Below are 27,512 nucleotides of genomic sequence, written 5' to 3' on the forward strand. Positions count from 1 at the left end.
TCTCCTCTCGGAAACCACACAAGTCCTGATTTGCCTATACTGTCAGATAAGGTGATCTCAGCAGGCATTTTTTTTAGCAGCAAGTAATCTTATTACCCATAAGCAATATACACGGATTGTAGTAATTAGTAATGAGAGTCCTTATGATAAGCAGACCATGGACAGGAATTATATGATGTTATTACAAGACTTGTTTATAGACTTTGAACCAGGTTAAAGTCTGAGCGAGTTGTTTCGAAATGCTTAATTGTGCTGTGTTGGCACTGGACTGCACTTACTCGGGGTAACATGCAGTGTAGCTGTGCAGTGGCTGTAAGCTAGCTGCTTAGTCATGTTTCCTTGTATGACTGACGTACTGCACAGGTTCTGAACCAAACTGAAACTTCATCTGCTAACAGTATCTAACAACAGCTCAATTATGTAGTAGAAAAGAGTTCTGCAATTTCAACAGGCAGTCATTTTAAATCGTTGTGTGGGGATGCTGTCAATTTACCTACAATCAAAATCCCGACATGGTCAAAATCCCGACATGGTCAAAATGCCAGCATTTAAAATACAGACAAGATCAAAATGTCGACATTTAAAATGCCGACAGGACAACAAGTCGACCTGAGTTTTTCATGATATTTTTATTGAAACTGACTTGTTCATACTTTACCATGCCAGTGGACCTGGAGGGGGAATAAAATAGTGTGCCGAGCGCAGCAAGGCATCGTGCCTGAAGCATGGCTAGCGCAATGAGCCATACGAGGGGATGCGGCACACTTAAACGGTATCTATGTCAACCTATGTCGACATACACACCTAATACAATGAAAATCGTGTGTCGACTTTTTGACCTGTCGACATTTTAAATGTCAGTATTTTAAATGTTGTTTTTTTGGCCTTGTCAGTGTTTTGACCTTGTCGGGATTTTGACCGTTGGTCAATTGTTGTGGGGATTTTGATTGTAGGTATTTCATACTGATCCCAGCAGGCAGGACCATTGCTACCATTATAGATCACTGGTTAGGGGGTGCTTAAGACACTGATGGACATATTTATCACAATTTGCCTTAAATGTGATTGTGATATGATAATATAGAATAATATCGCATTGTTATATTAGATATTATCACAGGTATTTATCATAACATAGGTGCCATGACAGAGCTTGCGAGAAAGATCTGTCCCTGCGATGTGTCCACACTGGATTTTGCAATAGTGAAAACCTTTATTTGCCAGGGCAATTCTGCACATGTCCAGTAGGGCCATGTACAGAGTGTGTCTGATAGGACAAAGGCTGCATTCAGAAAGAAAATATATGGTTATTAATTATTATAGAAAATAAAAATAAAATAAAGCTTTCTTCATCCAGGGATCTCTGATTGGTGAACGGTTTCTGTAACCCGAACAGCTGAGCTGCCGCCCGGGATGTTCATTGCTACTCTGCTGATCCTTGTGTACAGGTACAGGTACACAATTTATTTTCTATTATAAACATTTATTTTCTTTATTCATGCAACCTGGTATGGGAAATGTGGTCAGCATGCGGAGCTAGGGCCCAGTTCAGATGTGGGTGAAGTACGGGTCTGCGACATCAGACACAGACGAGCAGCAGACTGTCAGTGAGTGACAGTCTGCTGCCATTTGGGGAGGGGGCAGTGTTATGGGGGTACAACTAGTCCAGGAACTCCGTTAGAGAATGGAGATTTCCTGGCATCTTTGCTGAATCTGTGGAGGCCGGCTTGCGCAACCCTACGAGCAAAGGTAAAAGTGAGCCGGAACAGGGCGGAACTGCGTTCCGTCAGATCCAATTGAAAACGGAACACAGTTCCGCCTCCTCCGGCTCACCTAACCAAGAAGGTGAGCCCGGAGCTGCATGGGGATGCCGGGCGCACGCTGAGGTTGTGTTACCAGCGGGCGCCGGCTCTTTCCCCTCAGCGGCAGCCGGAGCTCACTCCTGAGCTCCGGCTTCCGGCTGTGTGCACTGGTTGAGTATTCTGTGTGTTGTTGTTCTTGTGTGTGTGTGTGTGCTACTAGGGGGCATCTGTACTGGGGGCAGCTCTACTAGGGGGCAGTTCTACTATGGGGCATCTGTACTGGGGGGGCATCTGTACTGGCAGTGGGGCATCCCTACAGGGGGCATCTGTACTGGGGCATAACTACAGGGGGCATCTGTACTGGGGCATATCTACAGGGGGTGTCTGTACTGGGGGCACCTCTACTGCGGGCATAACTACAGGGGGTATCTGTACTGGGGGCATATCTACAGGGGGTGTCTGTACTGGGGGCATCTATACTGGGGCATAACTACAGAGGACATCTGTACTGGGGACATAACTAAAGGGGCATCTGTCCTGGGGTCATGTCTACAGGGGGCATCTGTACTGGGAGCATAACTACAGGGGACATCTGTACTGTGGGCATATCTACAGGGGGCGTCTGTACTGGAGGCAGCTCTACTGGGGGCATCTCTACAGGGGGCAGCTCAACTGGGTGCATAACAACAGGGGGCATCTGTACTGGGGTTATAACTACAGGGGCCATCTGTACTGGGGGCATATCTACAGGGGGCGTCTGTACCAGGGGTATAACTACTGGGGGCATCTCTACAGGGGGCAGCTCTACTGGGGGCATCTCTACAGGGGGCATCTCTACAGGGGGGAGCTCTACTGGGGGCAGCTCTACTAGGGGGCATCTCTACTGGGGGCAGCTCTACTAGGGGGCATCTGTACTGGGAGACATCTGTACTGGCAGTGGGGCATCTCTACAGGGGGCATCTGTACTAGGGCATAACTACGGGTGGCATCTGTACTGGGGGCATATGTACAGGGAGTGTCTGTACTGGGGGCAGCTCTACTGGGGGCATAACTACAGGGGGCATCTGTACTTGGGGCATAACTACAGGGGGCAGCTCCACTGGGGACATCTGTACGGGAGGCTTCTGTACTGGGGGTATAACAACAGCGGGCATCTGTACTGGGGGCAGCTCTACAGAGTGCATCTCTACTGGGGGCATCTCTACTGGGGGCATCTGTACTGGGAGCATCTCTATAGGGAGCATCTCTACAAGGGAAATCACTACAGGGGGCATCTCTATGGGGGGCATAACTACATGGGGCATTACCACTGGGGGGCCATATGTACTATGGGTTCTACATAAGGCGCACTACAACTGTGGGCACTACCACTACAGTGGGCACTGCATAAGGGGCAGTACTACTGAGGGCATTGTATAAGGGTTGCTACTGCTGTGGTCATTATGTGTATTTGGGGTGCTATTACTGTTGGCTTTGTTGATAAGGGGCACTAATGTGTGTCATAACATAAGATAGTGCTACTGTGCGCCGTAATTTGAATTAGGGATACTATTGGGTGACCATGCCCCTTTCTGTTTTGAGACCACACCGCTTTTCTTGCTACGCGCGTAATACCTTTATAACTGGGGCGCTGGGGTGGAGGGGTGAGTTCCACCACCTCTCCAAGACCACTTTAAGCACTACCTAGGGGTCATGCAAGTGATCGATGGTGTTGCAGATGATCCGATGCTGAGTCCTAGGATGCCGATCGGATCACTAATGCAAGTAGGAGGTGTTGCATTAACATACTGTATCATTGCTATTGCTGCATCTTCCATGTAAGCAGCAGCAATAGCAACTCTGACCACATCTGAATCAGGCCCCTGATGCAACTTTTAGGGCATGGAGTCGATTTTTACGAAATCTTCTCCATAAGGCTTTTGTTACATTTATTTGAAACTAATAAAATGTGAGGATGTGAAAAACCCCTTTTCACAGTATTTTAATAGAAAAAAAAAGATTGATAAATATGTTCCTGAGTGAGTGACACAATGTCGTTCATCCAGTATTCTTAATCCCCCTGAAGTACTGGTCATTGACTTGAAGGAAAAGCAGTGAGCAACTGCTTCCATGTGATATTGCTGACTGCTGCTCCTCATTGTCAGTGTTACAATACACTGGAATTGTGGTGCTTGCCTATGATGTCATATGGGTGGTCATTCCGAGTTGATCGCTAGCTGTTTTCGTTCGCTGTGCAGCGATGAGGCACAAAAACGGCACTTATGCGCATGCGGCGCAATGCGCACGCGCAACATACTGTTACAACGAACGATGTAGTTTCACACAAGGTCTAGCGAAGCTTTTCAGTCGCACTGGTGGCCACAGAGTGATTGACATGAAGTGGGCGTTTCTGGGTGTCAACTGACCGTTTTCAGGGAGTGTTCGAAAAAAACGCAGGCATGCCAGGAAAAACGCAGGCATGGCTGGGCAAACGCATGGCGTGTTTGTGACGTCAAAACAGGAACTGAACAGTCTGAAGTGATCGCAAGCGCTTAGTAGGTATTGAGCTACTCTAAAACTGCACAAAAAAACTTTGTAGTCGCTCTGCGATCCTTTCATTCGCACTTCTGCTAAGCTAAAATACACTCCCAGTGGGAGGCGGCTTAACGTTGGCATGGCTGCTAAAAACTGCTAGCAAGCGAACAACTCGGAATGACCACCATGATGCAAGAGGTTTTACGTACAATGATAGGAAAGGGGTTTCTGAACTTGCAAACGGGAGGTGCTGGAGTATTTATTTTACCTTATACAAATAAATGTGTGTGTGTGTGTGTGTGTGTGTGTGTGTGTGTGTGTGTGTGTGTGTATATATATATATATATATACACACATATATATAAATATATATATATGTATATATATATATATATATATATAAAACACTACAAAAAACATATTAATGTACCCCAAAATAGTAGTCTCAATACTGTTAATTGCTTACAAAAATCCTACTTGCCATTTTTCCATCTTTAATAAAGTTGCAGAAAATCAGCCATTTTGCACTGTGTAACTGCCTCCAATTCTTTGCTTACAGCCACTTATACATTGTCCTGTTATCTTGTTTGCCAGGATGGTTTCCCCAATCTTTCATTAATAGCTTGGGTAATGGGAATATAGCTAATAAAAATATCTTATGAAGTCTGCATTAATGTAACTAGGCACTTCACACCATAGAACTCGAGGCTAATGGCCCATATGGTGAGCAGTAAACAAATAATAAGAGCCAATGACAGCATTGGCATATACGTATGTCATCAGCTGCCAGATAAGACTGGGGCACTAGAGACCTTTCCATCTGGCTAAGCCATAGAACAACTGAATCTGTTTAAGTTGACCATTTCGCTATTTGCCCATCTCTACAGTTTTTATTCTGTTAATAATGTACAAACTACAATCAAGATAGACAAGGAATCTAGAACAACAATAGTGGTTTCTATATAGACGCAACCTGTCTGTACCCCAATCAAATGTAAAAACACAACCCCCATCAAAAGCAAAACAAACGAATACTGTTTGTATGAGGACTGTGCACAGAGGTTATGGGCACAACTTGACACTGGCACTACATGCATCAACCAGATGTACAGAGATGTGACTAGCACCTGTGAAACCATGCCAACAACTTTAGTGGCATTGAGCTACTGGCATCATATTAAAACTATATGCCTGTTACAAATAATATCTCTTAGAGATGGCATTGTGTCTGTAAGAATCAAGTTTTTATTAATGTCTGTTTATAAAACTACCATAGATGCTTTAATGAACAGTCTGGTCGAAAAGAAACTATAGTATGTACTATGTATTAGACCCACTATCTACTTTCCTAAGTCATCACAAATACCCTAGGATGAAACTTCCATTATTAAATTTCTGAAAACGGACACAGCCTCATTTCTGACAGGTTGGCCTGAATATCAGATATGACCTTGTGACCTGGTTTTTAGTGTTGGAGGAAAGCCTAAGCACATATCTCTAGAGCCACCAGCTCAGTCTTCTCTGTCCCCCGTCTGCTTTCCTGCAACAGTTCTATCTGTAGCAAACAAAAACACATTGTACTGCTTACCTAAAACCGCACATAGAAACCAAACTGTACCACCAGGTTGGTATCGATTTCCCAGCAGTCGTTATCTGGATCCTGGTGAGTATTTTAAACCTTACCCTAAGGCTAATCCCAACCCTAAAACCCTAGTAATATGAAAAGTAAAATAGGCCTAGCTAGATGGTGTTTCCATAAAGAGACAGGTTAGCATGAATACAATATTAAAATGAGTACTGTAAGTAGAGGATTTAGGGGGACATGTACTAACCAGTGATAAAAGTGGAGAAGTGAGCCAGTGGAAAAGTTGCCCATGGCAACCAATCAGCTGCTCTGTATACTTTTATCGTATGCAAATTATAACTTCTCCACTTTTATCACTGCTTAGTACATGTCCCCCCAAATCTTTAAAGTGCTACAATTATTCTTTTTTTTTTTTTTTACCACCAGAGTTTTTTTCACTCGTTTATACATTGTATACAGTCTTTTTCTACAATATCTATACTTTTTTTTTTTTTGCTTTGTTATTAACAAAGAGCTATTATGTATGGTAACAGTACAGCTGGTTGTCAACTTTTCTCATGAGTGAAAAAACCTCTGGTGGTAAAAAAAAAAGGGGAGTTCGGTATGATTTACCGCGGTCCGGGATGCCGAATGTCAGTATCCCGACATCGGCATCCCGAGCATTAGAATGCTGGCAGGGGGCGAGCACAACGAAGCCCTTGCACGCTCGCCACAGGTTCTATTCTCCCTCTATGGGTGTCATGGACACCCATAGAGGGGGAATCACTTACCTCGCCGGTATACCAGCGGTGGTATGGTGCCCCCATCGGGATCCTGGCATCGGTATTGTGACAGCTGGGATCCCAGCGATGGGGTATGCTAGCCACACACCAACAACGGAATCAACAAAAAGTTACATAAGTATAAATCTATAAAACCACCCCACTGGTCTTACCACATCTCTCTGCAAAGTCTGTCAGTGTGGGCGTATTAAGCATATAATTTACTATCGCCTCCAACACACACGCATTAATAGCACCATACCTGCATTATTTTATGTTTCTTGAAGCCTTTAAAATGCACCCATACATAAGTACAGCTATTTATTCTTGAAAGTCTGTGGTTTGACCTGAAATGTTATTATAGTTTACTGTTTCTATGGCAGAAATGTATTAAACCCTCTAAATAGCACTGAAGTGGACAATCAACTTCTAACTAGCATTTATCAGGTAATTCTATAAAATGTAGGTATAAGCTGATTTATCTCTATGGGCAACTTCTTTAGTGTTAAGCTCTGTACACACAGGGGAGATGTGTGCTGAGCGATCTAGGACAGACCGCTCAGCACACATCTCTCCCCCGCTCAGCACAGAGCGATGTGTGCTGAGCGAGTGAGGGGACGGGGTGAAGTGAGCGATCTACTAGATTTGGCATGCATGCATGCCAAATCTAGAGTCAACGATAGCGACGTGAGGGGCCGCGCTTCGCTATCGCTATGGGCATACACACGGAGAGATCCATACTTCATTTCTAAGCATTCTAATCAGATTGCTTAGAATTTAAGCACAGATCTCTCCGTGTGTGCCCCCCTTTAAGAAGGTTTGGTTGCCTTCTATGAAAGGGTGACTTCCATTTGCAGTGAGTGAATTTATAATATCCATTACTTACATTCATTGATACCAGCACTAAAGCTCTGATCTAGCTAATACATTGTGGCAGTGGCAGCAGCGTATCTAGAGAGGAGGGGACCCGTGTGCAGTCTCCGTGTGTGGGCCCCCTCCTCTCCCGTAGCCGATAGCACCGCTATTAGCACTCTGAGCACTGAGAGTCGGGCACAGTGCCAGAGTCTACAGCACATGTGCAGGTCTCCGTAAAAATGGCGTGGCGGCGCATGTGCTGTAGACTCTGGCATTGTGCCAGGGTCTCTAGTGCCCAGAGCGCTAACAGCGGCGCTGCCGGCTATGAGAGAGGAGGGAGCCCACACATGGTCCCCGATGGATGCCAGACAGGTGAGTATAGAAGAAATGGCTACAGTGTGTGCGGTGTGGGCCCCCTCAGGAACAAGGGGCCTGTGTGCACCGCACACACTGCACCCATTATAGATACGCCAGTGGGCAGTGGCTCTCAAACTTTATTGAATCACAGCGCCCTAGAGTATCAACATTTTTTTCACAGCACCCCTAGGCCAAAAGTTTCTTATAGAGAAATTTAGAAATAAAATATTAAATTAAGTAAATTGTGTTTACATGTCATCCTTAGGTTCATTTATGTGGTGAGGGCCAAGATTTACTTCTGATTGTCCATATATTTTATGATTGGCAGCCACCAGCACTGGTTTTGCTCTGTACATTGATCATAAATCATTTGAATTGGTCCTGGACCACCAACCTGAGGCACCCCTACAAGTGGCCGAGGCACCCCAGGGAGCCACGGCACACGGTTTGGGAACCACTGGATTATAGCATTGCTTCCACAGTCGTCTGGAGGATTTTAATTGTAAAACATCTTTTAAGGAAAATATCATTAATGGGGAAAAGGAGGTAAGAAGAAATGAAGCCGATTTTGACACTGACATAGAAACAACCCATCTTCAAAGAATCAGCCATGTTCATACTGTATGTCTTACTTCAGTGTGATTGTATTTCACTACAGTGTATGTGAATTGTGTCAGCCTAGGCTACTGCCTAACATATCTTTCCCTGTCTCCAGACATCTATTTTTATTTGAGAATCAAACAAAAAAGTGGTCAAGTTATGCAATATAGTGTGATAGGAGATGAGGTCAAGATCCCGCCGGACGGGATGCCGGCGGTCAGAATACCGACACCGGGATCCCAACAGGCACAATCCCGACATAATCGCCCTCTGTGGGTGTCCTGTGATAGTATCTGTATGATAAAAAGCAGCCAGCATATCACAACGGACACATAGATTACCACTGTGTACCTGAAAAAGCCTGGCCTTTATACTATTACCTTATCATGTCTTTACCACTGCATATCTGTGTAATAAACATGTAGGACATAAGAAACTTCTTTTGTTAGCATCTAAAAAGACATTTATACATACTGTATGTGCCTTTTATACTAAAGCATCACTAATCAGAGCCATGCTGGCAATAACAAAACTCCAGCAATGTATCTGTCTGCTTCCACTCCCCTACTGGAGTTCTGGAACAAGTGTCAATAGTTGTCTATTCCTGGAACACTGACCTGAAGTTTGAAAATGCAAATGTTTTCACCCATTAGTGAACATGGGCCTCGCAGTCTGTGCGAGATATTGTGGCAGACTCAAGGAACAATATGGCCCACAGAGCACAGAGGCTGATTGAGGTTATAATGAGGGATGCATCAAGACTGGAATGTTGGAGGGGAAGTACTTGCTTCATAGAACACTTACATCATTAGTGGAACAAAAGGTACTCTGGGGTTTGTATTGATTATTAAAAACATATTGTACTAGCAGTCTCAGATATGTAACTGATTTGAAAGTTATGCCCCAGTATCCAAGGCACACAAAAAAAAGAAAGAAAAAAAAGATAGTCTTTGATATAAACACAACCAACTGTAACACATATTTAAGTAACCCAGTGCAGAAGAAGATATAGATTTAAAAAAAAAATATTGGATGCATGCAAAATCTCAGTACAAACATATGACTTCTGAGGCTAGCTAACTGATGTAACTGCGTCGGGCAATATTTATCTTCCATGATGGGTGGTTCAAAGGTGTCTGTAGATTCAGAAGTCTCTCTAATTTAATTAAGTTCATAAAACTTTTATAAATAAGGGAGATATAACCCACAAAATCTTTCAATTGAAAATACTGATGTCTGAATAAAAAAATGCCATTGCATACACCTAGTTCTAGAGTCATTTGATATAACTTGATACGATGCTGTAACCTTAGAGGAGGTCACTGGCACAAACATTAGTTCATAGAACTACTGTGTACTGGATGGTGGTTCCATCCCCCACATAGCTAGCAGCATATAGCATATGTTTTATGATTAGGAAACACATGCATAGCTTCAAACCATTGCACATATTATAGTTGTTTTCCTAGGTTCACTCAGCTAAGATTTCTGTGGATTTGGTATGATCATTAACACCATTTATTACTGAGGACTGTGAAGTGTAAATGTACCCTGATCAGAATTAGAAGACTGCTTCAGACATTCTCTAGTATTGACTGCTGTCGACGCGTTCTAGGTGCAAATTAATTTATTTTCACCCCTAAAGGTGTCCTTCATACTCCCACCCTGCCCCCATTGAACAGGGTTAGCTTCTATCACAGAGGTATCAAAGTCCACACAGTTCTCTGGCAGCATGCTCTGAGGCTAAGCAAACTTACATGAGGTTCCTGCACTATCAATTCAAGGAATCTCATCTGCTGAATACAATTTGTACATACATGCTTCTTTCTCAGTAGAACACAGCACACCATAATGAGTAAGAACTTGGTTTGCAAGTATTTACAATGAGTAAGCACTAATTACTGTAGTTCAATGGAAAGAGTGTGAAGGGTGGATTCATATAATGTACTGGAAACATGACCCAAGTTTTAAGAAGTTGCCTGGAAGCATAAGGGAACTATCACCACCTGCAACTGCTCACGGGAGCTCTGGGTCTGTACACTAGGGTTCTTGAGAACTCCTCTGCTGTAATGCATACTGTTATCATTGTCAGTCATGCAGGGGCTCTTCCTTTGGTGACAGAATGTGTTTTCTAGGCATGTCTCTCGCTCTTCTGCATAAATAATGCACTGCCATTGTAATTGTATATAGCGAAAGAGTTAATATTGCATGTTAATGGCTACATTAGGATGTGAAGCAAGATGAAGCAGGCATGTTAAGCGATGACTGGAGAAGACAGGTATACATCACAACTTTCAGGATGGGGGACCCTATAGCTATATACAGTAAATGAAGGATAATTAACCTATTCACAACCAGAGCCCTAGTAGCAGTTTATAACGTGTTGCACATGATCTGTGAAACAGAAGACAAGGATGGGGTAACGAGCTCTCACTTTAAGCTCACACCAGGGTTTTTTTCTTCTTTCCCAGGAGTGTGGGACCCCACTATTTCTGGAAACATTATGCATTGTTAATGATCTACAGTATGTTGCTCTGGGTTTAGCTGATAAGAGAACAGGGTGTAAAGAGTCCTTGTAATTCATATTAGCATTTCTTTAACCAGCATATGTATTGCTCTATAACAGCAGCTGACAACCTGTGGCTCTCTAGCTGCTGTGGAACCACAACCACAGTGTGGAATGCTGGGTTTTGTAGTTCAACAACAATTAGAGAACAACAGGTTTTCTAGCAGTGCTTTATATGAATTGCAGGAATACATACAATAGTTGTGTAAAACACTGTGCATCTGCTGTTACTGGCAATAAGATGCATATATTATCAGAAACTCTGTCTTATCTATAACTTGTGGGTTATTGTAGCTCACTCACGTGAAATCAGTCTTTGAATTCACAGTACAAGCGAAGGCTAATCCTAGACACTGAAATCATGGCAATGAACCTAATCAAACTGTTGCAGTGTGCTCAACTTGACAAGTGCCTGTACTGGAAGGAAACTGCGATAAGTGGAATGCTCATCCAATACACTCATACGTCAAGGCAGCCTCATAGAGGTGATATGTGGAGGAAAGCATGCATGGGCTATGTCCCAATTCCAAATCTGTGAAAGAGTACATCAATTACCTTTCCCATGTTGATGTAGCCGTATTTTCTAGCTATCCTGTCCGCTTCTTGGGCTCCCCCTGATATCCTCACAGCCCAGTGGTTGGTGTATATGCGTGCCCTGCATGTAGGTAAAAGGATTCCCAGCAGCACAGTCAGGACGAAGAGCAGAGACCCAGCAGACAGCAACTTAAAAGCCATGATATGCTCTGCTGTCCCTTGAAACAAGGTCCCCTGCTCCTCGAAGAGGGGAGAACAAACTCAGACAGGTGAGGACACGCTCCACAACTGTGTACATTCAACAGAAGCCAAGCAGACACTAACAATCTTCCCAGGAGCTGGATAAGGGACTTCTATGACCCCCCTTTCTGTGATCTCACTTAGGATTACCCTGCACTTTGACTCTAGTCTCCTGCTGCCAAGTGCTAATCTGGATGTCCTTCTTCCTTCTGATCCTCCTCTTCAGTCCTGGGTCTTGTTTGGGATACACTATGACAGGGTGAAAGTGCTGACAATTCACACGGTCCTTTTACCTCTCTGTGTTTTCCCCTTACAGTCTATCTTAGTATATGAATGTGGAGTGTGAGTGAAAAAGGCAGATCTCTCTCCCTCTCCCTCTCTGCATAAATGACTACCCCCCTTCTGCTCTCCTCCAGTCCGAAACCAACAGTACCCAGATGTAAGAGAGAGGCGGAGGCTTACTGTCCCTCCTACTCCTTCCACTATCCTATCCCTTCCTCCTGCTACTCACACACACACAGTGCTGAGAGATGCCCTCACCTATCTGGCAGCTCAGTGTGAGGTACAAGAGGAGACTGTGTGGGTGGCAACCTCAGAGGCTCAGGGTACCATCACCAACACAAACAGTGTAATCATCAGGCTGTTAAAAGCTTTCAGCTTCAGAAGATAATTTTATTACAAATCATACTTAGCTATGTAATGTAGCTGTTTTCCTGCTTCAACTTCAAATTGCTTCAGAAAAATGTGCAATCCATCAATTATCTTATGACACAACAATGCTTTTTCACATCCTGCAGTGAACCATTTGTAAGCTTCTATTTTAGTGAAATATGTTTTTCGTTGAGAGTTTTTTTTTAAAGTTTATTTGTAAGTTTCATTTTTTTTTTTTTGAAAGGCATAAAGTAACAGCTTTCACTGAATTCTCAAGTGCGCAATGCCATGGATTATTGCAATGCCTGCTTCTGTGCAACAATATAATAAGCTGTTAATAGATAGGGGACATGGATACACAAATATTTATTTTCAAAGAATAACAAATCTTGCAGAAAAACAAGACTTCGGAGGACAGATTTTGGGGAAGTATCTTTGCTGCCAGCTGGACAGCTAGTGCATGAAGCAATCATGAACAAATGTAAAACTCAGTGGAGTATATACAGTATGACCGGTTTACACTACAATTCCATTTAGAAATTATGGCATTCTCATCTCATTGTTTTAGTGAAAATGTATGACCACCACCATGTTGTGTTTGCAAGTACAGCAACTAAAAAAGAATAAGTGGTTCCGGCTGTTTTCATAACAATGACATACCAGCCCCCCCCCCAGCCCCCTCCCCACTGTGTTTTCAAAGAAAAATAATGTATTGGAATAAAATAATGAGATCTTCCCATGTTTGGGGAACCAAATGCTATTTTCAAGCAACAATGGAATTAAACTGTGCATATTATTATGTATCTTTAGGTCTGTGTAATACATAGTTAATACTAAGGGGGTGTTTGAATGTGTGTGGTTGTGGTGGGGTATTTAGCAAAGCTTGGAGAGAGATAAAGTGGGTGTATAAAGGAGAGGCAATCAGGTGGCGGTCGTGGACCACCACCCCACTCGGTTGGTGGTCCATGCCACCACCTAAGGGGGAATATAACCAGTTGCCACCAGGACCAAAGCGTGGCAAGCGCAGCAAGCCCGCAAGGTTACACGCTGCGCTCGCCACCAGTATTCTGGCTGTCGTCGAGATCCCAGCATCGGTCTCCTGACTGCCGGGATCCTGACAGCCGGCATATCATACTGAGGGGCAGATGTATTAACCTGGAGAAGGCATAAAGAAGTGATAAACCAGTGTTATGTGCAAGGTTATAAAGACACCAGCCAATCAGCTACAATATGTAAATTTACAGTTAGGATCTGATTGGCTGGTGCCTTTATCACCTTGCACATATCACTGGTTTATCACTTCCTTATGCCTTCTCCAGGTTAATACATCTGCCCCTGAATCCGTATAAAGCACTAACTGACCAGCTACCAACTCCTATTTTACAGGCTCTTTGAAAAATGACATGAACGGAATGGTTAGTGCTTTATCTACCTTCATGCTTTGATAAATACCCTCATAATGTCTTTTTTTTTTTTTTTACATAAGCTTCACATTGCTGCTGAATCCTAATATTTCCAGCACCAGCTTTCACCCAGGGTTATGCAAGAGAAGTACCTACTGTATCAACATTGAAATGAATTGTTCTTGTACATCTTTTTATATTGCAGATTTCTGAACAGTGACCCTGCGGCATAGCCGTAGAGATTCCAATAATGCAAGCAAATGTCATAAATGTACAGACGCTGGAGAAAGTCAGCAATTATTCTACTGAATGTGTCTTTATTGTAATGTCATCCATGTTCTCTTTATTTTATTGGACAGTAGAACAAATTCATCCACCTAAGCAACAATCTACAGCAGATCTGACACCTGAAAGCATAAGCAAACAGTGGACGTCTACCAGCAAGTTCTGGGTGAGACTGACCTTTCTAGATCCTGACACACATAAATTATTCAGCTGGCAAATAGGCTGATATGGGTTACACAATTTCTTATTTAACTTCTTACATTTTTCAATCCGTTTATTTCAATCAACGTATTACATATAAACTTTTCTCACACCAGACACAGCTTTAATACAGAAATCAATGATACATTGTACTTTGATGTTATGTATTGGTGAAATGTATATACAGCTTACATCAGTACATGATATAGTTACTTTTCTTACATTCCGCTGAAATAAAAATAGTGACTGGCTGAAATAGAGTGAAATTACAATATAATTTTCTTCTAGTTTCATATCAAAAATACAAAGTGGTGAATAAGCCCTAGGTGTAGACCCTTCAACTGCAGTGACTTATTAAGATGCTGCAGGTTGTGTTTCTCTTAATAAGTCACTGATCTTCAGCTTTAGTTATCCAAAATATTACAGAGAAAGGGGGTCATTCCGAGTTGATCGCTCACTAGCAGATTTAGCAGCCATGCAAACGCTATGCCGCCTCCCACTGGGAGTGTATTAGAAGTGAGAACGAAAGGATCGCAGAGTGGCTACAATTTTTTTTGTGCAGTTTCAGAGTAGCTGAAAACCTACTCAGCACTTGCGATCACTTCAGACTGTTCAGTTCCTGTTTTGACGTCACAAACACGCCCTGCGTTCGTCCAGCCATGCCTGCGTTTTTCCTGGCACGCCTGCATTTTTCCGAACACGCCCTGAAAACGGTCAGTTGACACCCAGAAACGCCCACTTCATGTCAATCACACTGCGGCCACCAGTGCGACTGAAAAGCTTCGCTAGACCCTGTGTGAAATGACATAGTTCGCTGTAATAGTACGTCGCACGTGCGCATTGCGCCGCATATGCATGCACAGAAGTGCCCTTTTTTTGCCTTATCGCTGCACAGCGAACAAATGCAGCTAGTGATCAACTCGGAATGACCCCCAAAGGCCACAGAACAAACACTGTCAGGATGTGCCACACAAAGCACTATCTCTAGAAAATGGCAAACATTGTTCCACCTGTAGGCCTTGTATTGAATGTCACCTCCTTCATATGTACATACAGTAATTCGCTGTTATCTGAGCCAGTGCATCTACCTCAGGAAACATGTGTAAGTGACCTGTATTCATTCTCCTTTCTCTCGCTGTATTTACCATTCATCAGCTGCAAATCATTTTGTTTAAATCCCATTTGAAAACAAATTTCCTAAAAGTAAGCTAAGTGACCCTGACACAATCACTATAGACACTGGACAGTAAGGGGTTAGATCAGTTGACCAATGAATGTACATTAGGCCTGAAAATGTACAGTGACAACTGGTATCATTTTGGATCACATTTCCCTATGTGCTGCCTTTAGACATGATGTCACCATTTTTCAACCATTTTAATTAGTGCTAGTTATAATGAAGTACAATTTAGATTTAACAACAATGCAGAACACAGTTCACACCTCTACATTGCTATGTAAAACAAGGGGTATGATGAAAAGAAGTTGGGCAAATGGTCTCATTTGCGTTTTCCCCTCTCCTACTACTTGCTGATATTTCCTCAGGTGTCTAAATATCTCCTTTGTTCATGGTGGACAAACAAACACACTTTGTTTATGCTTCACAACCACGGCCATCTTCAGGTAGTGAATAACTTTAGAGAATAATGGGTGCACTTCTTCAAGGCATATTTAGCCTGTGTGTTTAATGAGTTATTGCTTATGTTTATATAATGTGTGCACTGTGTTTGATGCAATGAAAGTTTACATACAGTATGTGTGTTGATAAAAAATATGTTTCACTTAAGGGGAAGATGTACTAAGCCTTGGAGAGAGATAAAATAGAGAGTGATAAAGTACCAGCCAATCAGCTCCTAACCGTCATGTTACAGATTGTGTTTAAAAAACAACTGGAGCTATATCTCATTCCAAGGCTTAGTACATCTGCCCCACTATGAGATATGAAAAGTCCTGTTGGTGAGGGCTATTTACTAACAAAATATTTACTATTACTAACAAAAATATTCATCCCCTTGGAATTTTTTGGGTAGTTCTTGCCACTGACAAACAAGACAATACTGTGCAATATCAATTTAAACTTTACGGGGTCTATTCCATTAGTGTCAGAATTTCCCACAAGTCGTAAAAACTGAACTTTTTCGACTTTTTTAGGTCGAATTTGGATTCGACCTATTCTAGTGCCGTTTTTCCGACTTGTCAGAAAACACGTGGATCAGCAGATTAGCTGCGGTACCACATTTTTTGTTGAATTTGCGGGTGTTTCCGACAATTTTTTGGAATGTTTTCGACAATGCCGATTCGATTTAAAAAAAGTTGGATCGGCATTGTTGGAAACGGGCAAAAACCTGTTGGAAATGCCCGCAAATTGAATAGTGAACTGTTGGATCCTCTCCGTCGGAGAGGATCAGATACTAACTGAATATACCCTTTAAGCTCTTTTTAAATTCCATATAAATAACATACAATAATTAAGTGGGCACTATTGGGAGGATGATTCTGCAAATTGCGGGTAAACCAGGAGGGGGACGGTGTCAATATGACACTTTTCTATAAAAAACCCACAGCATATTCGTCCCGCTCCCCTCTCGATCTACTTGCTTTACGTGGCATTCCAAGTAAGAGGGCAGGCCTAGTGACATAGTACTGAGCCCCACCCCCCAATTCCAGTCAGCTGCATCTCTCCTCTGGGGGAAGCCAAGGGGAGTAAGTGTAAAAGTAGGCTGTTATTATTATTATTATTATTATTATTATTACACTTTATTTATATGGTGCCACAAGTGGTCCGCAGCACCGTTCATAAGGGAAATAGTAATACAGAACAGGGTAAAAATGAACATTACAATAGCCAAAGCATAAACAGAATACAAGTAACAGTTAACACCACAGATCTCAGTACACTATACAGCTGGCAGGTAAGGTGAGCAATGAAGGTAGGAACCAATCACCAGTGGTGACGGCTAGACTAGCAGGTTAAGAGCCGCTGTACGAGATGAGCGGCTACAAGTCGGCGGAGTTCCGGAAGACAGCCAGTGCATAGGTGACGGCTGCATTAGAAGTGCTAGAGACAAGGGCTTGCAAAACAGGAGGGGATGGGGAGAAAGACAGATGATATGAGGCATGACAAGTCCATGGGGATTATGGGGACTTGAGGGCAGTAGTAACTTAGATTGACATGGGGCCCAATTCAGACCTGATTGTAGATGTGCTAAATTTAGCACATCTACGATCAGCTTCCCTGACATGCGGGGCGGGGGGGGGGGGGGTGCCCAGCACAGGGCTAGTCCGCCCCGCATGTCAGGCCCTACCCCCCCATCCCCAGCAGCGATGGCTTTGTACTTGAAGAGAAGCTCCCTGCCAGCGCAGCTCCTGCCCGGACCGCGCCACTAAAATGGCGGCCAAACACCACTGGCCCACCCTTTCCCACCCAGCGACCGCTTCTGCCTGTCAATCAGTCAGTGGCTATCGCAAAGGCTGAGACAGTCATCAGCTGTGTGGCATGCGCCGGCGCACTGCGGCGCATGCGCAGTTCAGACCTGATCAGCTGCTGTGTGAAAACGCACAGCAGCGATCAGGTCTGAATTAGGCCCATGGTTGGGGCATGAGGTGAATTGGTTATGTGATGGATGGGTACGCTGTGATGAACCGATAGGTTTTTAGTGGCCATTTAAAACTCTGCAAGGTCAGGGAGAGCATTCCAGTGAAGGAGGCGGCACAGGCAACATTTTGGATTTGTGCATGAGATGCAGAAACCAGGGTAGAGGAGAGGTGGCGATCATTGTGTGACCAGGGGGGCGGGGGAGGGACTATGTAGGGAGATGAGGTTGGAGATGTAGAGAGCAGTGGAGTTAGAGAGGGTGAAGAGTTTGAAGAGGATTCTATAGGAGAAGGGAAGCCAGTGTAGATTATGGCAGAGGGTAGCAGTGACGGGATAGGAAGATGAAACTAGCTGCAGCACTGGGAACAGATTGGAGAAGTGCGATATGACAATGTGGGAAGCCAGTGTATAGAAGGTTGCAGTAGTCGAGCTGCAAAATGATCAGTGAGTAAGTAGGTAAGAATGATCTACACGTACACACACAACTTTGCATAGCCCCCAATATGCCCTCACTAAACTTTGACTAATTGCAAACACCCCTTTAGCACAACTACACCCCTTCAGTTGCAAGTGGACATGCTAATGAGATGTCTATGACCGAGCACTGCCCATACTAAAATGCTTCAAGTTTGAGTATAAAGCCTATAAAAATGTACAAAATGCACCTAATAGTTCTAAGATGTCAACAAGGATGAATGAAGAAATTGCTGCAATTCTTGGTTTATTTACATAAAAACACATGTACAGTAAGAGTTTTGGGTCACTGAGAAGTTGGGGATTCAGAGGTTCCCACTGAACTACAGGACTCTCCTCAGTCACTATGTGCAGGTTAAGGATGCATTTGGGCATTTCACAGCATACTCCAAAACAATGTATATGAAGAACAAGTGATTACATGGTTTGGACCACCTGTGCGGGGTGGGAAGGGTCTGACATGCGGGGCGTACTAGCCGCGTGCTGGGCGTCCCCCCGCATGTCTGAGTAACTGATCGTAGATGTGCTAAATTTAGCACATCTATGATCAGATCTGAATCACCCCCTAAGCCTCTGTCATAATTGTGATGGAAATGCACATAGCTCTGCTTCAGCCGTACTTGTAATGTACGTCTGTTCCTAGAACATGTGCAAAGCGGATTCACGCAAGATACACTCCACAAGCTGGTATACTATATTCAATTATGCATCATCCCCTTTCAGGGACATATCACCCAATAGACAACCTAGGTGGGAGCCTAGGACCTGGTGGTTCCTGGGGCCTGACCAGAATCTGACTGCATGTTATAAGGTTTGGGTTTTTTTTGCTACTAAATTGAAACTATAATGTCTCACTTAGTGCAAGACCAAGCGTAAAGGAGTAGAGCGTGATGGGAATGAGGTGAAAGTGGGGGATGGGGTTTTGGGGGGAGGGCACACATGACCATGGAATCTAGGCTGCCTCTTGGTATTAACTGGCATTGCCCACCCTGCAAGGCTTCAGCATCCATCCAGACCCATCCCTTTGCGCTCATTTACTCCTACTTCCCTCCTCTTCACTTCCCATGCTTCCGGATCTGATAACCCGCTCAGCTTCACACACTCGTAATTAGAGTGCTTATTATTTGCAATGTAAGCTCTACTCATAAATGTTTTATTTTCTGTAGGTGATCTGACATGGGGGCATGTAGTTTAATAAATTAGCCACAAGGCTAAGTAAATCAGTTCAATTTATTTTGTGACATCCATTAATATATAAATGCTGTGGCTTGTACAGCATGCCTGTTTTACTTTGTTAATCAAATTAAAAACTGTTTTAATAATTTGTACAAATATAATTTTTTTTAACAGTATCTGCAACTGGAAGCCCAAGTGTGGACAGGCAGTGCAATGTACATGTGTGAGCCAGCATTCACACGTGCACATACAGTAGGGCAAATAGTGAGCAAAGTTTTTTCATTAAATTGGCCTGAAAATTTTAATATATTGTATATGGCAGCAATAAGCGGCAACATGATATCTTTGTCTTCTGGCTACGTTGATATATAGACCCTTAAATTCTTTAAGGATACAGTGCTTCTGGAAAGTATTCACAACGCTTCACTTTTTCCACATTTTGTTATGTTACAGCCTTATTCCAAAATGTAATAAATTCATTTTTTGCCTCAAAATTCTACACACAATACCCCATAATGACAACAAGAAAAAAGTGTTTTTGAGATTTTTTGCAAATTTATTAAAAATAAAAAACTAAGAAATCACATGTACAGTACATAAGTATTCACAGCCTTTGCTCAAGACTTTGTTGATGCACCTTTAGCAGCAATTACAGCCTCAAGTCTTTTTGAATATAATGCCATAAGCTTGGCACACCTATATTTGGGCAGTTTCGCCAATTCTCTTTGCAGCACCTTTCAAGCTCCATCAGGTTGAATGGGAAGCATCAGTGCACAGCCATTTTCAGATCTCTCCAGAGATGTTCAATCGGATTCAAGTCTGGGCTCTGGCTGGGACACTCAAGGACATTCACAGAGCTGTCCTGAAGCCACTCCTTTGATATCTTGTCTGTGTGCTTAGGGTTGTTGTCCTGCTGAAAGATGATCTGTCGCCCAGTCTGAGGTCAAGAGCGCTCTGGAGCAGGTTTTCATCCAGGATGTCTCTGTACATTGCTGCATTCATCTTTCCCTCTATCCTGACTTGTCTACCAGTTCCTGCCACTGAAAAACATCCCCACAGCATGATGTTGCCACCATCATGCTACACTGTAGGGATGGCATTGGCCTTGTGATGAGCGGTGCCTGGTTTCCTCCAAACATGACGCTTGGCATTCACGCCAAAGAGTTCAATCTTTGTCTCATCAGACCAGATAATTTTGTTTCTCATGGTCTGAGAGTCCTTCAGGTGCATTTTGGCAAACTCCAGGCGGGCTGCCATGTGCTTTTTACTACGAAGTGACTTCCGTCTGGCCTGTCACGGCGCCGTGGTCTTCTCACTTACCTCTCCGGGCGCGCTGAGTCTCCGTGCGGCCGTCCTCGCTGGCGGGTCCCGGCGTCCGGCGCTCCGTCTAGCCGGCGTCCACGTCCGACGTCCTCGGGAGCTGCGGGTGACGTCATCGGCCCGTCCTCCAATCAGGTCCTGGCGGGAAGTTTAAATTCAGACGCCGGGCAGTGCTCCGGCGCCTGAGTATCATCGTGCTACTGTACCTGTGATCTCCAGTGCTCCGTGCCTCCAAGCACCTCCGTGCCTCCAAGCACCTCCGTGCCTCCAGCACCTCCGTGCCTCCAAGCACCTCCATGCCTCCAGCACCTCCGCGCCTCCAAGCATCTTTGTGCCTCCAGCACCTCCGTGCCTCCAAGCACCTCCGTGCCTCCAGCACCTCCGTGCCTCCAAGCACCTCCGTGCCTCCAGCACCTCCGTGCCTCCAAGCACCTCCGTGCCTCCAGCACCTCCGTGCCTCCAAGCACCTCCGTGCCTCCAGCACCTCCGTGCCTCCAAGCACCTCCGTGCCTCCAGCACCTAGTATTTTCTGTGATTCACCAGCACCTGTCAAGTTCTCTCTTTCAGGAGACCTTCAGCGTCCGCACGTGCCTCCTGTCCGCCGATCTGATCCTGCACGAGGAAGACTTACATCCGGCCATCTCTGCTGCGGCCCAGTTGCGGTTCCACTTCCCGGTCATCGGAGGAAACCCCGAGTCCACAACCTCCTCAAACCAGGTCAGTGATAGTATACTCAGGCGCCGGATGGACCCGGGGAATCGGAACACGGACTCAAGTGCCATCCAGGACCTGGCTTCCCATGTACAAAGCCAGGAAGCGGCACAAGGTCAGGTGATGCAGTACCTCCAGGAGTTGTCCGGACGTCTGGATCAGATTCAGGCGTCTCTAGCCTCAGTAATTCCGGCACCAGTTCCGGTAGCTGCACCACTTGCCACCTCCAGCAATGTCCAACCATCGGCCGGTGCCACTCCGCGCCTTCAGCTGCCTACGCCATCCCGTTATAATGGGAATCCTAAGAATTGTCGTGGTTTCTTAAACCAATGCGAGGTACATTTCGAGCTACTAGCTCACAACTTTCCTACAGACCGGTCCAAGGTAGCATATATTATTTCTCTGCTGGAAGGATCTGCCTTGGATTGGGTGTCTCCATTATGGGAACGTTCTGATTCACTGGTTTCCAATTACTCCGAATTCATCACGTCTTTTTGAAGAATTTTTGACGAGCCCGGCAGGATGACCTCGGCCTCTTCTGACTTACTCCGCATCCGTCAAGGCTCCCGATCCGTGGGTCAGTATGTGGTTCATTTCCAAACCATTGCCTCTGAACTTCGTTGGAATAATGAGGCTCTGAGAGCTGCTTTCTGGAACGGTCTTTCTGATCGCCTGAAGGACGAGTTGGTCACTCGAGAGCTTCCGGATTCTTTAGAGGAATTGATCTCTCTCTGTGTCAAGGTAGATCTCCGGATGCAGGAACGTGGAGGAGAACGTAGTCGATCGGATCGTTCTAGGTTCCGGCTTCCTCCTGCAAGGCAAGCGGTGGTTCCAAGTCCGGACGAACCCATGCAGATTAACCGATCCCGATTGTCCCCGGAGGAGCGGCAGCGTCGTCATGAGGGTAAGCTCTGCCTGTACTGCGGAGCTGCGGGTCACTTCATCAAGTCCTGCAAATCCCGTCCGGGAAACGAGAAGGCCTAGCTTGTTCCGGAGGAGTCAAGTTGGGGGTTACGACCAAATCTTCTCCCACTTCGGACTGTTTACTTCCTGTAACGTTAATCACCAAGGCTACTTCCAAGTCTTTTGAAGCCCTGTTGGACTCTGGAGCTGCGGGGAATTTCGTTTCTTCCCTCTGTGTCCAAAGCCTAAATTTGGAAGTACGGTCCGTCAAACGGCCTATTTCCTTGACAGCCATCAATGGTACTAGGATATCCAAGGGTATCATAACAGAACGCACGGTTCCAGTTAAACTACAGGTCGGGGCTCTACATCAAGAATATTTGGAGTTCCTGGTGATCCCGGAAATGCATCACGATCTGGTTCTCGGAATACCTTGGCTCAAAAGTCACAATCCCCATATCGATTGGAAGACCGCACAAATTCGGTCTTGGGGTACTTATTGTCACGCTAACTGTCTCACCCCTGTCTGTCCGCTTCGTGTTTCTTCTAAGGCGGAGGAGGAACCTATTCCTGAGGCGTACCAAGAATTTAGAGATGTGTTTTCGGAACAAGCAGCCGACCAGTTACCACCCCATAGGGCTTGGGACTGCCCCATTGACCTTATCCCTGGGAAAATGCCGCCTCGGGGTCGCATTTATCCTCTGTCCCTCCCAGAGACACAGGCTATGTCTGACTATATCAAAACCAATCTTCACAAGGGATTCATCCGCCCCTCTACTTCCCCGGCTGGAGCGGGCTTTTTCTTCGTGAAAAAAAAAGGACGGAGGGTTAAGACCATGTATCGACTACCGCGGCTTAAATGATATTACCATCAAAAATAAATACCCCTTGCCTCTAATTACAGAGCTATTTGATAGAGTTCGTGGTGCCCATGTTTTTTCCAAGCTCGATTTGAGGGGGGCCTATAACCTTATACGCACCAGAGAGGGAGATGAATGGAAGACCGCCTTCAATACCCGGGATGGGCATTATGAGTATCTGGTGATGCCGTTCGGTCTTAGCAATGCTCCTGCTGTCTTCCAGGGATTCGTCAACGAAATCTTCCGAGACATGTTATACCTAAGTATCGTGGTGTATTTGGATGACATCCTGATTTTTTCAAAAGACCTTGCTGAACACAGAATACAAGTCAAAGAGGTACTCCGCCGTCTACGTGAGAATCATCTCTATGCCAAGATGTCCAAGTGTACCTTCGAAGTAACATCAATACCGTTCCTCGGCTATATTATCTCGGGGAAGGAGCTTCGCATGGATCCGGAGAAACTCTCTGCCATTCGGGACTGGGCACAGCCACTCTCCTTGAAAGCAATACAAAGGTTCCTGGGTTTTGCGAACTATTATAGAAAGTTCATTAGAGGTTTCTCCACCATTGTTGCACCCATTACCGCCCTAACGAGAAAGGGTTCCAATCCGGGGTTGTGGCCTCCCGAAGCCATAGAGGCCTTTTCCCACTTGAAATCAGCTTTTATGTCCGCTCCAGTACTCCAACAACCAAATTTCGAGGAACCTTTCTTCCTAGAAGTCGACGCATCCTCGGTCAGAGTTGGGGCCGTTCTCTCTCAGTATGCCTCAGATAAGAAATTACATCCGTGCGGCTTTCACTCTCGTAAATTCTCTCCGGCTGAACGGAATTACACTATTGGAGACCAGGAACTCTTGGCGATTAAATCTGCCTTGGAAGAGTGGAGATATCTCTTAGAGGGGGCCAAACACGTGACTACCATTTACACTGATCACAAAAATTTGTTGTATATCAAAACCGCACAGTGCTTGAATCCTCGCCAAGCTAGATGGGCACTCTTCTTCACTTGATTTTCTTTTGTTATCAAGTACAGAGCCGGAACTTTCAATACCAAAGCGGATGCACTGTCCCGTTCACAAACTCCCACAGATGATGAGGATTCCTTTGAACGGAGTTTAATTCTAAATCCAATTTCTCTCTGCTGCCTCGACTACTCCAGGCCCTCTTCCTGGAAGAATGTCCGTACCGGTCAAATTCCGGTCTAGGATACTTCAGTGGGCCGATATCTCCAAATTCTCCGATCATCCCGGCGCCCAGAAGATGTACAAGTTTCTGCAAAGATCTTACTGGTGGGACTCCATGAGGAAGGATGTACAGGATTACGTTAATTCCTGTCCCCAGTGTACACAGCATAAATCTTCCCGTTTACCCCCTGCTGGGTTGCTTTGTCCTCTGTCCATTCCTATGAAACCCTGGACTCATATTTCCATGGACTTCATCACTGACTTGCCCCGTTCCAAGGGTTGCAACACCGTTTGGGTAATCGTCGACCGTTTTTTGAAGATGGCACACTTCGTTCCTTTGACTGGTCTACCGACAGCCCCGAAACTAGCTCTACTGTTCATCCAAGAACATTTTCGGTTGCATGGGTTGCCACAGGAAATAGTCTCTGATCGTGGGGTACAGTTCACCGCAAGGTTTTGGAAAGCCCTCTGTTCGACTCTACAGATTAAACTTAAGTTTTCGTCCGCTTATCATCCCCAAACGAATGGACAAACGAACGAGTCAATCAAGATCTAGAGACTTTCCTCCGTCTTTATCTCTCCCCTTCACAGGACAACTGGGTGGAGTTGTTACATTGGGCGGAGTTTGCCCATAATCATTTGTTTCATTCTTCCACTGGTGAATCTCCATTTTTCATCAACTATGGGTTCCATCCACGTGTTCCAGAATTACCAAGCCTTCCGATGGAAGAGGTGCCAGCCGTAACATCCACTCTACTACACTTCAGACAAATTTGGAGTAAGGTTCATGCTAATCTTAAGAAGGTTTCAGTCCGGTACAAGTTCTTTGCGGATAGGAAACGGCGAGCTGCTCCACAATACAAGGTTGGCGACAGGGTATGGCTGTCCACACGTAATCTCCGGTTGAAGGTGCCCACCATGAAGTTTGCTCCAAGATTCATCGGTCCTTACCCTGTGCTACAAGTCCTGAATCCTGTGGTCTGCAAGCTGGGTTTACCTTCGCACCTACGTATACCTAACGCCTTCCATGTTTCTCTTCTTCGTCCTCTCGTCCTTAGTCGTTTCCATTCAAAGACCTCTAGCCCCACCTCAGTGGAGACTGAAACAGGAACAGACTTCGAGATCAGAAATATTCTAGACTCGCGTTACCTTCACAAGAATCTGCAATATCTGGTGGAATGGAAAGGATATGGCCCTGAGGAGAGAAGTTGGATAAAGGCTTCTGAGGTCTCGGCTCCTCGACTAGTCCGGATCTTCCATGCTAGACATCCTACGAAGCCGGGAAAGTGTCCAGGGGCCACTCCTAGAGGAGGGGGTACTGTCACGGCGCCGCGGTCTTCTCACTTACCTCTCCGGGCACGCTGGGTCTCCGTGCGGCCGTCCTCTCTGGCGGGTCCTGGCGTCCGGCGCTCTGTCTAGCCGGCGTCCACATCCGACAGCCTCGGGAGCTGCGGGTGATGTCATCGGCCCATCCTCCAATCAGGTCCTGGCGGGAAGTTTAAATTCAGACGCGGGGCAGTGCTCCGGCGCCTGAGTATCATCGTGCTACTGTACCTGTGATCTCCAGTGCTCCGTGCCTCCAAGCACCTCCGTGCCTCCAAGCACCTCCGTGCCTCAAGCACCTCCGTGCCTCCAAGCACCTCCGTGCCTCCAAGCACCTCTGTGCTTCCAGCACCTCCGTGCCTCCAAGCACCTCCGCGCCTCCAAGCACCTCCGTGCCTCCAGCACCTCCGTGCCTCCAAGCACCTCCGTGCCTCCAAGCACCTCCATGCCTCCAGCACCTCCGCGCCTCCAAGCACCTCCGTGCCTCCAGCACCTCCGTGCCTCCAGCACCTCCGTGCCTCCAAGCACCTCCGTGCCTCCAGCACCTCCGTGCCTCCAAGCACCTCCGTGCCTCCAGCACCTCAGTGCCTCCAGCACCTCCGTGCCTCCAAGCACCTCCGTACCTCCAGCACCTAGTATTTTCTGTGATTCACCAGCACCTGTCAAGTTCTCTCTTTCAGGAGACCTTCAGCGTCCGCACGTGCCTCCTGTCCGCTGATCTGATCCTGCATGAGGAAGACTTACATCCGGCCATCTCTGCTGCGGCCCAGTTGCGGTTCCACTTCCCGGTCATCGGAGGAAACCCCGAGTCCACAACCTCCTCAAACCAGGTCAGTGATATGGCCACTCTACCATACAGGCCTGATTGGTGGATTGCTGCAGAGATGGTTGCCCTTCTGGAAGGTTCTCCTCTCTCCACAGAGGAATGCTGTAGCTCTGACAGAGTGAACATTGGGTTCTTGGTCACCTCCCTGACTAGTGCCCTTTTTCCTCGATTGCTCAGTTTAGACGGCCGGCCAGCTCTAGGAAGAGTCCTGGTGGTTCCAAGCTGTAGGAACATCTCAAGGATGATCAGTGGAAACAGGATGCACCTGAGCTCAATTTTGAGCTTCATGACAAAGGCTGTGAATGCAAATGTTCATGTGATTTATTTTATTTTTTATAAATTTGCAAAAATCTCAAAAAAACTTTTTTCACGTTGTCATTATGGGGTATTGTGTGTAGAATTTTGAGATAAAAAATTAATTTATTCCACTTTGGAATAAGGCTGTAACATAACAAAATGTGGAAAAAGTGAAGCGCTGTGAAGACTTTCCGGATGCACTGTACTGTCATTCTTTTTTTATATAACCTTAAACGACTGAGAACTAAATGAAACTCATTTGTTCCAAAAGGAAGTATATGTATGTTAACCCCATGCATGTTACACATTATTTCAGGGATAGATCTTATATTAATCCAGTGTATTTACTTAAGTGTTGGAAAGTTCTTGGTATGGGTGAGATGTATCAAGCCTTGGAGAGAGATAAAGTGGAAAAGTTGGCGAAAGCAAACAAATAAGTTCTAACTGTCATTCCTGGGGCTATGCTAGATAAATGACAAGGACTGGG

The 27,512-nt window shown here is 45.3% G+C and overlaps 1 protein-coding gene and 1 long non-coding RNA gene across 4 annotated transcripts in view; one reads left to right on the forward strand and one right to left on the reverse strand.

The window, feature by feature from the left end:
- Nucleotides 1-27,512, reverse strand: part of LOC134895591 (proprotein convertase subtilisin/kexin type 5-like) — a 568,642-nt gene that overhangs the window by 531,139 nt on the left and 9,991 nt on the right. Inside the window, exon 1 of one of the 3 annotated variants that reach the window (XM_063913850.1) lies at nucleotides 11,596-12,230. The exons of 1 other annotated variant lie outside the window; for it this stretch is intronic. In XM_063913850.1, coding sequence (XP_063769920.1) covers nucleotides 11,596-11,775 — 180 coding nt within the window. In that variant the 5' untranslated portion in view covers nucleotides 11,776-12,230. Of the gene's footprint in view, nucleotides 1-11,595; nucleotides 12,231-27,512 lie in introns of those variants that run through there. One more of the 3 variants, XM_063913849.1, reaches the window with a different exon arrangement.
- LOC134895678 (uncharacterized) overlaps nucleotides 9,099-27,512 on the forward strand; it is a 58,109-nt gene continuing 39,695 nt past the window's right edge. Inside the window, exons 1-2 of the long non-coding RNA XR_010171935.1 lie at nucleotides 9,099-9,297; nucleotides 14,228-14,319. This is a non-coding gene — a long non-coding RNA (uncharacterized LOC134895678). The remainder of the gene's footprint in view (nucleotides 9,298-14,227; nucleotides 14,320-27,512) is intronic.

This window comes from Pseudophryne corroboree, chromosome 1 (genome assembly GCF_028390025.1).
Source record: "Pseudophryne corroboree isolate aPseCor3 chromosome 1, aPseCor3.hap2, whole genome shotgun sequence".
Lineage (NCBI taxonomy): Eukaryota > Metazoa > Chordata > Amphibia > Anura > Myobatrachidae > Pseudophryne > Pseudophryne corroboree.